Source organism: Hesperophylax consimilis, chromosome 30 (genome assembly GCF_061612785.1).
Source record: "Hesperophylax consimilis isolate HC1 chromosome 30, BYU_Hcon_1.0, whole genome shotgun sequence".
Classification (NCBI taxonomy): Eukaryota; Metazoa; Arthropoda; class Insecta; order Trichoptera; family Limnephilidae; genus Hesperophylax; species Hesperophylax consimilis.
Window position 1 is genome coordinate 8265147 of NC_142865.1, and position 11072 is coordinate 8276218.

General features: G+C 34.3%; 1 protein-coding gene across 1 annotated transcript in view; it reads right to left on the minus strand.

The window, feature by feature from the left end:
• The window catches only part of LOC149409600 (nephrin-like), a 301897-nt gene extending 292433 nt beyond the window's left edge, over positions 1-9464 (minus strand). The window contains exons 1-2 of the mRNA XM_089649459.1: positions 9437-9464; positions 8471-8521 (exon numbers count right to left, since the gene is read on the minus strand). Coding sequence (XP_089505585.1) covers positions 8471-8521; positions 9437-9464 — 79 coding nt within the window. The remainder of the gene's footprint in view (positions 1-8470; positions 8522-9436) is intronic.
• Between the last annotated feature and the right edge of the window lie 1608 nt (positions 9465-11072).

Here is an 11072-nt window from a genome sequence, read left to right on the forward strand (position 1 = left end):
TGAACGTACCTAGTTGTTGCTGTCAGTGAAAACTTAAAATTATAATAGCTCGGAATGGTAACAAAGTTTTGAGCTAAGGTTTTGATGCCTAGATACAACTTGGAACCGAGATTAGCGATTCTAAACTAACTAACTAACCATCACGCCGTTTCCCCGCAGGGGTAGGCAGAGAGGACGGACCGCCAAACAACTCGGTCTTGGCACACACTCCTTGCCTCATTCACATTTATACATCGTCTCATACATACTCTTCTATTGTTCTGACTCTTGACATGGCACGACTCAAGTATCTGATTCACTTGGCCGTACCATGTCTTCCTCGGGCGTCACCGACTTCTGCTACCATTCACATTTGCATCGTATATTCTCCTTACACTCCTTTCTTCGCTCATTCGCTCTATTCTATTTTATTCATTACGCTTACATCAGCCTTCCACTCTTTGCGGATATCCACATTCCTCACACGATCATACATGGTTTTACCACACATACGCCTCAGGGATCTCATTTCAACAGCATTCAATCTACTTTCATCCTTTCTTTGCCAGTTCCATGCCTCACTTCCATACATCAGGGTAGGTACCAGCACTCCATTGTGGACTGCTAACTTCGCTTCTTTGGACAATTTTTTGCTAGCGCCAACTGCGTTCAGTCCTCCATTAATGGAGTTACCTGCATTTACTCTTCTTTCAATATCTCTGTCAGCCTTCCCATTTCTCGTAAACATGCTTCCTAAATACACAAATTCATCCACCTGCTCCAAGTATTCCGCATTCACAGCTATATTGCACACTGTTTTCGTACTTTCTCTTTCAAACACCATTACTTTAGACTTACTTACATTCATCATTAACTCATTCTTCATGCATACTTCGTTCATCCTAGACACGAGAGACTGCAGATCATCCATACTATAAGCAATCAGCACCGCATCATCAGCATACAACAGGCAACATATTTTCAGATTACTCAAATTCGCGCCCAATCTCACCTCTTTCAATTCATGCATACAATTATCCATGTATAGATTAAATAACCACGGTGACATTACGCAGCCTTGTTTAACACCTTTTGTGATATCAAACCACCCCGTAAAACCACCGTTCACCCTAACACATGCAACGCTTCCCTCATATAGAGACGCAATTGCCTGAGTCAGATTCGCATTCACAACAATTACTTGGACAACACCTTCCATAGCTTTTTCCTGTCGACTCGGTCGTATGCTTTTTGTAGATCTACAAAGGCACAGAAAAGTTTCTGGTTTTTTGCCAGAAACTTCTCGGTGAGCATACGCAATGAGAAAATCCGGTCCATGCACCCCCTTTCACTCATAAAGGCACCTTGCACATCCCATATTTTATCCTTTGTTTCCTTTCTTACCCTCTCAATCAAAATTCTACCATACAACTTGCCAACTGAACTTAGCAGGCTAATAGCCCTATGATTCCCACATTCCATACGTGACCCTTTACCTTTGTATAATGGCATGATCACTGCCCTTCTCCAATCTAAAGGCGTGTAACCTTCCTTTAAACATTGGTTAAAAAGATTGCACAACCATGTGAGAATTATACGGCTACCTCCTTTAAAATATTCAGCAGCAATATTGTCGAAACCGACAGCCTTACCATTCTTCATATACTTAATTGATTTTTCTATCTCATCCATGTTAATTTCGGTAACATTCAGTCCTTCATAATTCATATCTGATTCGCTGCTAGAATCACTGTCACTCACTTCGCTTTCAAAGACTTCCTCGAAATACTTCATCCATCTCTCTTTTATTTTTTCCTCATTCGTCAACATTTTTCCATCTTTCGATTTTATCACTTTCATGCTTCCGGTTTCAGGGCCACACCGGGACTTTTTGACTTCCTTCCAAAACAACTTAATGTTTTCTTGGAAATGGTTTGTCATTTTCATTCCTTCTTCCTCTTCCAGGCGTTTCTTTCGTTCTTTTACTCCAACTCTTACTTTTTTTCTTACATTCCTTATATACTTCTTTTGCTCGATCCTTCTCTTCACTGGAAGCACTGCCAGCCGCAATCAGACATAACCATGTTTTCTTCTTCTCTGAGATCAGTGCTTTAATCTCATCATCCCACTATGCATCACCTTTCTTCCTACCTTGGGTACTTATTCCACAAACCTCTCTAGCAGATTCACAAAGACTCACTTTTATGTGGTTCCATGTTTTGTCTATGCTTAGACCGTCCATTTTCTTCTCATTCAATCTCATCTCTGCACAATTAACATACTTACTTCTCTCATTATCGTTTTGTAGTTTTTCTATTTTGATTCTTGTTGGAGTTAGTACAGTTTTCACTTTAGAGCGCCAACCGCGAAAGAGGTTTACTCTCGACACCACCAAAAAGTGGCCAGTTTCAACCTCTGCCCCTCTGAAAACTCTCGTGTCCTCGGTAACAGCTCTCAACCTAGAGTCAATTACTACAAAATCGATTCGATCGAATCGAGCGATTCTATTCACTATTTTATCCCTCTTGGCATAAACAGGAGATTTCCGTAAGTTTCGTTAACAATTCATATCTCCGGAGATGTGAATGAATGTACTTAGTTGTTGTTATCAGTGGAACTTTAAAATGATCATTATTATGACTACTATTATTATTTAATGATGCATTCTGTTGATGCTCTAATATTATCTGATTCACACAACAAGTTTAACAGTAATAAAGGTTCGGTATAGAGACTACATTTTGTGCTAAGTTTTGCTTCAACTCAGTACGTTAGTATCAAGATTCTGTTCATTATTATTTTATTCGTCATATTTCACATGTAAGACTACATCAGATTTTCATAAGTTTCGACTTAATCTTTCAAAGTCACGACTCTTGAGCGTTCAAATTTCCATTGAATTCAATTTATATCCAATTTTAAGTTTTGCCCTTCCTCCGTCACTTACAAGTTTCAGACAGGCGCAATTGCTGTTTAGTTTTCTGCCGACAACTAACTTCAGGAATAAGTCCGAAGGCCCGCAGGTACAAACATTTCACAACCAAACTGACCAACTATAATTTATTAAAATATTATTATAGATTCACGTGAACTGTTATTGTTTGTGAAGCAATTGGTAGACAGTTCTTAAGTTTTGACCCCTCGGTACGATACAAAATAATATCACGTCATCGAATAGTCCAGCTTGACATTCAATTGCGAATAGATTTGCTGTTTTGTAACGCATCACAAAATAAAATACGGTTTCTCAAAACAGATGAAAGACTCTATCAGATTTTGATTTTACAAACGAACATATGTAATTAAAAATATTTAAAATTTTAATTTAAATAATGCTAAAGATTTTTGAATCGCGTACCAGTGATTGTAATTAAGAAGTACTAAACACGAAACTCAAAAACACATTTAATTAGACATATGTATTATAAGGTTACTTTGATTTTTCGTTTTATATAAAAACTAGCTGACGTGTACCCGGCGTTACTCGGGTACTTATACTAAATGGTTTGGGGTAAAGTTTTGAGCTTGCGAGGCCTTTTTAAGATATACAATTCCGTAGTACATTATTTTGATGTATCACATAAGGTTTAGCCAGCGTTAGCAATGTAACAATGACTCGATTACAAAACATTGACTTTTTTCTACTGTATTATATTTGTAAACCTTCCGGAAGAAATTCTCTAAATGACAATGAAAACCCAATCAAAATCCATTGGGTAGTTTGGAAAAACTAAACGCACTTGTTTTACGTCATTTAGAGATTATTTTCTATAAAAAAAACGGGAAACCTTCAACCATTGAACTTGTCAAGCTGAAAGAAAAACAAAGCTCATTGTAACATCAAAATGATGATTATTTTCCAGCAATCCGGCCTTGCTGTTTTGAAAATTGATTATCAATCCGAAATAAGTATTTCACAAATGACAAAATTAAACAGATCGCAGAGAAAAGTACGACCTCTTGATAAGTACTTAAGTTTTTTTCTTCTTTCGTTGCGTAGCGCCCATATTTCAAATAAAACTTCCGTACATAAATTACTGAGAAGCATTTATCGCGGAAATTTATTATTCGAAATACCTACTGCGGATTTGCAAAAGCATTCAATCGAAAGTGATTTAAAGGAGGAATTGAATGTTATATTTAGAAACGTTCACGGGGTGGACCCACCCCTATATATATATATATTATATAAATATATTTTAGGAAAACGGTCGAGTCACAGGGTAGGAAAAATTTCAATATTGGACTATAAATTTAAAATGATAACATTTTCGAGTCTATGAATTAAATCAAGCGAACCTTGTTTCGTTGGAACAAATTAAATTACCCTGTCTATCGGAATAATCATATTTTTTATCAATTTTGAGGTGAACAAATAATTTATAATTTATTTTGTTATTTATTTATTTATTTATTACATGCCCTCGTGGGCTTTTCTTTAAAAAAATATACTAGCATTTTGTATCAGAGTAAACACTTAAAAATTAATACAATAAATAAGAATGTAAACATAATGGCAAAAATGAATCCTCACGCATATAATTGAATTTAAAAGATTCAACAAAACAAAATAGTAGAAGCGGAGAGGTTATATGGGTACATAGGTCGATTTGTGTTTAGAAGAATAAAAGTGATAGAATATACAACACTTATATTGATTAGTTCAAAATATAATATTATAATACTTTGAAGTTTTCATTGAATGCAAAACCTTTTTTTTTATACAAAATAGTAATAATTGAATGATTTTTATAGCGCCGTTTTAGTGCAAAATCACCTCAAGGACGCTGTACAAATATATGATAAATTTCTACAATGATCTATGTTATTATTAACTATGTATATATGAAAATAATAAACAGTACCATACTTACATGGTAGGTCACTTGAGATTAATATTAACTAATTGTTTATTAGTGCAATTTAGATACAGGATTTAGGGCATAATTGGAAAATTGGATATAATTGGAATTTCTCTCAGAAATCGTATATTTAATTTAAGGGTATGACAGCTTAAAAAGGTAAGTTTTTAGTTTATTTTTTAACATTATTTTATGCCATCTGCAATTTGTTCTTTTCCTACTCTAATTTTTGAATAATATATTATAAACATTTAAATTAAATAGTATATCCACCGTGTATATGTACATTTAAAAAAAAAAAAATTAATTGTTACTTCAAATAAACATTAAAAACCCGCGTTGTCTCTGTATCGAGCATTAAATCATTTAAACAAGTTGAATAAAATAAAGTTCTTTACGTAACTTACATAAAAGCAAGCATTAATGTTCCGTTGGCTTAATTCGTATAATTTCCCTCTCACTCCACAAGCATCGAGACAGGTAGGTACTAGGTACCCCCCTACTTTACCGCTCCCGGAAGTGGCGGCCATTCTTCAGGCTAAGCCTTAACATCCGGTCATTCAAGTACAAGCGGCAAGTCGAGTGAAAAAGCCTTAAACGTATCCTGTCAATCAGTGCGCGTTTCCGTTCTGCTGATTCCGCCCTACTCTATTAAACTGAACCTTCCTTCAATAGATGATGAATCATTTTTTTCCTTTGAGAAAATTGCACGACTTGTAGTAGAATTGCTTCAGTCATGATTTAATTCTCATTGATTCTGAATTTAAAAAATCTGTTGTCTTTTTAAATGTAAGTATAGACCAGAGATTCTCAAACTTTTTTGCCCCGTAGACCGCTTGCCTGCCGAATATTGAATTTTCCTAAAACTATTAACGTCCAATGTGATAATCATTTATTTTTGTAGTAAAAATATTCCCTTCCCTTGCCTGCCCAATAACCGGGTGGCGGTATAGTTGCTCTGTCTTTACATTGTGCAGACAGAGGCACCCTTGTGAGGTATTACACCAAATGAAAATGAAGCAGGATAAGCAACGGGAATTTCTTTCTGTAGCTAGCCCTACAGAACTGCCCCTTAAGTTCTTTGTCAGTGCTTATTCCGATCAGTTCTTCTTGTCACATAATATCCTATTCTTCAACGTTGCATTCCCATAGTCAAAATGTCCTCAAGTCTGTGTTAAGTGCATTTAAATGTTGAACGTCATTATTACCCTGGACGTTTTTCAAAAATAAGTTGGGTAATTAGGAAAATTCGCGGCTTCCAATATGCAATGTTTTGCTTGAATATATTAACGAAGACTCTATTTATATTCCTGAAATCACAACTTTAAAAGTTACTGAGAAGTTAAAATGTGTGGTTGTATGTAATTTTGGTTGATAATGCTGAAAAAAAAGATGAAATTTAAAAAATAATAATTTACAGCGCCATTTATGGAGTGCAAAACTATCTTATGTTTCAAGCTGGAACTAATCATGCACATTCACAAAATTTCATTGAAATCGGTTGGGCGGTTTCGGAGATTATTTATTTCTATATATGAAATATGAGAGCGTATTTCATCACCTTTCAAAAACTGTTTTTAGTTTTCTGAAACGTTCAGAAATATTCCTTTTATTTGGATTTTATTGCAAAGTGGAAATACCGTCTGACAGAATATGGCCTGAGAGTTAAAATTCGCGCCATATTATTCATCTTCTCTATGCAAACCCGTGGGAAAAACAAGTCGATAATTTAAAAGTTAACTAAAAGTCACTAGCCTTGTTTTAAATGATAAAAGCGACTATTTACGTGGTGTATCCATTATATTGTGGGATAATCATATGCAGCAATCAAGGTATCAACACTATCGGCAGCTTCAACCTTAAATTAAATACTACCAACTATAAACAGGTTGATTCCGAACGTACCTAAAAAGGCTGCATATGTAATTATTTAATAATAAGGGCTCTGCACAAGATTTCAGATTGTACTATGGACAAGAATTTTTAGTGTGTTTACTACACGGTTTCGCCGACGATTACATTTTTTGTTTATTAACACTATATGGTCGGGCATTTTACCGCCAATTTGGGGGCGAAGCGCGGGTGTTTTTTTTTAAATTTTAGCGCCAAAATTAGACTTTCCGCTAAATATATTATTCATTATGATCTATTTGATATTTTTCGATGAAACTTTCAGTGTTTTACTTTAAAAGATGTCTCTATTTATTTACTTAGCAATGTATGTGTAATTCCTTTTTTTATGAACAAAAACTTTCTACTTTCTTGGGAATCATAGAAAACACAGTATTTCACAATCGAAATACATATCGAAATTTATTCATACAAAATTACAAGATTATTTAGAAATTTTCAATACAAATAAAAAAACCTATAACCTAATAGTGCTCCAATGTGTGATAGCGTTCGAAACACTTTCCTTTATGAAGGGGCACATTGCAAAACTTGCACATGTACCACGTTTCACTGCGTACTTTGTGAGCGGAACATACGCGGCAACGATTTTTTTTTTTTTTTTTTGTTGTGTTTCAAACTCATTGTATTGACAGGTAGATAGATCGGGTACCGCCGACAATAGAAAACACATGACCCCGCACCCATTTAGAACCCCTTGTTTACAAGTTTCCAGCTCCTTGCTGCTTTGCGCAACAAAACGAGTAAACTCGTCTGCCGCGTCTTTCTGTAAAAAGGCGTATGACAAGTTTTCTCGTTTCCCGCAAAGAATGTGTTAACATTGAAAACCTCCTAATTTTAAGCAGGTAAATATTGACAAAACTTTATACAGGGTGTGTCAGCACGTACCAAAACGATTTTAACCTGAGCGTATTTACAGTAAAAATTATTTGAGATCCGATAATATTTTTTTCAATTGAAAAAATAAATGTTTCCCATCACACGTCGCTACTGGCGGGTCTAATTATATACACTCCGTCTCGTTGCAGCAGCACCGTGCAGAAGAAACAAAGCGCATGTCACGTGATCTGTTGCGACTAATGGCTGCGTAGTCAGTAGCGAACAGCAAAATGACATATATACATTATTTACTCCAAATGTGTATTTTGTACTTTCCTGTCGGGGGCTAAATCGGATTAATTAGACGGACAAAAGTGGAACTTATTTTTTCACTTCATCTAAATAAAATACATCAATTCAAAAAAAATCATCTAATTATCTACTTATATAATATACATAGTGAAGTTTTCGGCGTTGCCCAGGATTTTCGCAGAGCTTTTGCAAAATTGGTGTATTTTCCAAATTAGTGTATTTTCCAAATTAGTTTATTTTCCAAATAAGTGTATTTTCCAAATTAGTGTATTTTCAAATTAGTGTATTTTCAAAATTAGAGTATTTTCCAAATTAGTGTATTTACAAATTAGTGTATTTTCCAAATTAGTGTATTTTCCAAATTAGTGTATTTTCCAAATTAGTGTATTTTCCAAATTTGTGTATTTTCCAAATTAGTGTACTTTCCAAAATAGTGTAAAAAAAATCTATACATTTATAAAGATTACATAGATTTACATTTATATATATATATAAAGATTTAATTTTTCGTAGAAACGATATTGTATATTTTTAAGTAATTGACTTAAATATACAGAATAATAAAGAATAATTTTATATAGAAATACCTATTTTCGTCGATGAGTCCGAATTGGTCTTGTTTGAACCAGCGGTCATACCTGAAACAAGAAAAAAAACAAGTTAATAATAATGCGAAAAGAAAAATTAATTGTCGTGATAATTTTTTGGGTAACTATGTCTTGTTACGCTTTCTGCTTCTTTAGCTAGTGTACAACATCAGGGCAGATTATGGACTGTAAAACATCGTCTAAAAGACAAAGCGCAAGACGGCAAAGTAGCTCAAAAATTAATCACGATAATATGATGAAAATCTTAAATCAAACAGTAATTTTTATTAATGCCAGCATTCATTATAATATTTTTTATGATAAACTAATGTTTATAAGACAAGGTTTTATGCATAGCATAAAGGAAAACAAATAATTATGAGCAATAATTAGTCACCTGAAATATAACTACAAATTGAAAATATCTCCAGAGTAAAAATAAATGCCGCCAACAGGAATTGAACCCTAATTATTGCTTTTAATTATTTGTTATCCTTTATGTTATGCATAAAACCTTGGCTTATAAACATGAGTTTATCATTAAAAATAATAATATTTCAAAGTCAAAGTATTTCACCAACAGTAGATATAATTTGTCTCGACGCCATCTAGTGGGAAATTTAGCATTTATTAAGTTGGTTGTTTACAGGTGAAAAAAATTTAATAAGCAGTAATTGTTGATTGAGGTACTAGTACATATTGAATTATTTGGCGGGTTGGAAATAAGCCGATATAGCTCAGTGGTTCAGAAAACCTGACCGGACATCAAAAGGTACGGGTTTAATTCCCGTTGGCGGCATTTATTTTTACTCGGGAGATATTTTCAATTTGTATTGATATTTTAGGCGACTAATTATTGCTTATAATTATTAGTTAACTTTTAAGATTATGTTAATTTTTGATTGATTCGTTCGTGGCAGCACTGTTTCCCAACACGTTTTTGTCACCCATGACAGACCTGATTACTGGCTACAGACTTGACCGTGGGAGACATAACTTGTTCCGAATATTTAATATCACCTACCTCTCGTTATTATTACGTCCCAACAGGTAAATTACACCGTGGACATGTAATACGAGTTGATTCACAGGGCTAAGAATAATACATCGACTCAATATCACACATCACAGTTGTTTTGAGATTCTGCCTCTCATACTTCAAGACACAAGGAGAAAAATTAGTACGACTTTTTTATTAAGATAGTGTTAAAAATGTGACTGCATGACCATTTACTAATAAAATTTTAGTCATTCAGAATATATCTGAACACGTGTTCATGTAGGTGTCCTTGTCCGAATATATACATTTGACGAGATGCGACAATATTAATTTATTTATTTATTTATTCTACGCTGGTACGGGATTTTAAAAACATTTGATATACATAATAGTTTAGTACAACAGTAATCAAGAAATAAAACATTTCTAGTCGTTATATAGAAATTCGCTTAGCTTAGTTATTAATATTATTGAGGTATGTTACTATAACCTTCTTGTAACTATATTCCATGCAGTTGAACACATCTATTGCTAACTGCATGTAATCAAGGTAAAAGTGAGTATCTAAATGACATACACCGTGAAGTTTCCGGCGTTGCCCAGAATTTTCGCAGAGCTTTTCCAAATAAGTGTATTTTCCAAATTAGTGTATTTTCCAAATTAGTGTATTTTCCAAATTATATTATTATATTATTATATTATTATTGAGGTTTGTTACTATAACCTTCTTGTAACTATATTCCGTGCAGTTGAACACATCTATTGCTAACTGCATGTAATCAAGGTAAAAGTGAGTATCTAAATGACTCTATTATTTTTTTTTCTCGTGTTCCGACTTGTCATTACTTATTCGTGCTTTAATAATAGTTTGTTATGAAATTTTTCATCATGCGTTAGAGGCCTCCAGTCCCTTTTTTAACAGGATAACGAATAATTTGACAAGATTTTTAATAAATTCACGATATTTCATATCGGTATGTTTTCTCCTTGCACTTGGTCAAAATAAAAAATCATTACATGACTTTCATAATGAAGTACCTACACATAATGCATGGTAGATGCTCTAACCGTTTTACTAATTAGATTATTACACGCCCGCTTAACGTTGGTGTGGTAAAGCCGGCCTCCTGGAACCAGGTTTAAGACCGTTTTAACCAATGGTAGTAAGTCAAGTTTTTCGCTGTTATGGACTTATTCTTTGGTGAAACGCAACCAATCAGAATCGAAATGTTGCTTGGTATGGCTTTAGCCATGTTTGGTAATCTGAATAGCCAGTAATTTCAGATTTTCAATTTTTTATACTTGCTTAAAAAATCATCTTTGGCGATGCTGTGTGGAGGGTTTTTTTTAGGAAAGAAAAGAGGGGAAGTTCTGAGAAGGCAAGGGTATAAGGGTTGGGTAGGAATATTGGTGTCAGTGTGTCCAGGAGTGACACACGTATGAATTCATCTCCCCCACTGCGGTACAAGGCGATGTTCGGAGAAAGCCTGTTGGAGAGGTCAAAATATAATCCTCAACCAGTCTCTCCCGATCTGGCCCGCCAAGCAGTTGGTCGGAAGATGCATCCACCACCAAGATTTGAAACAAACCTCACCCCATCAA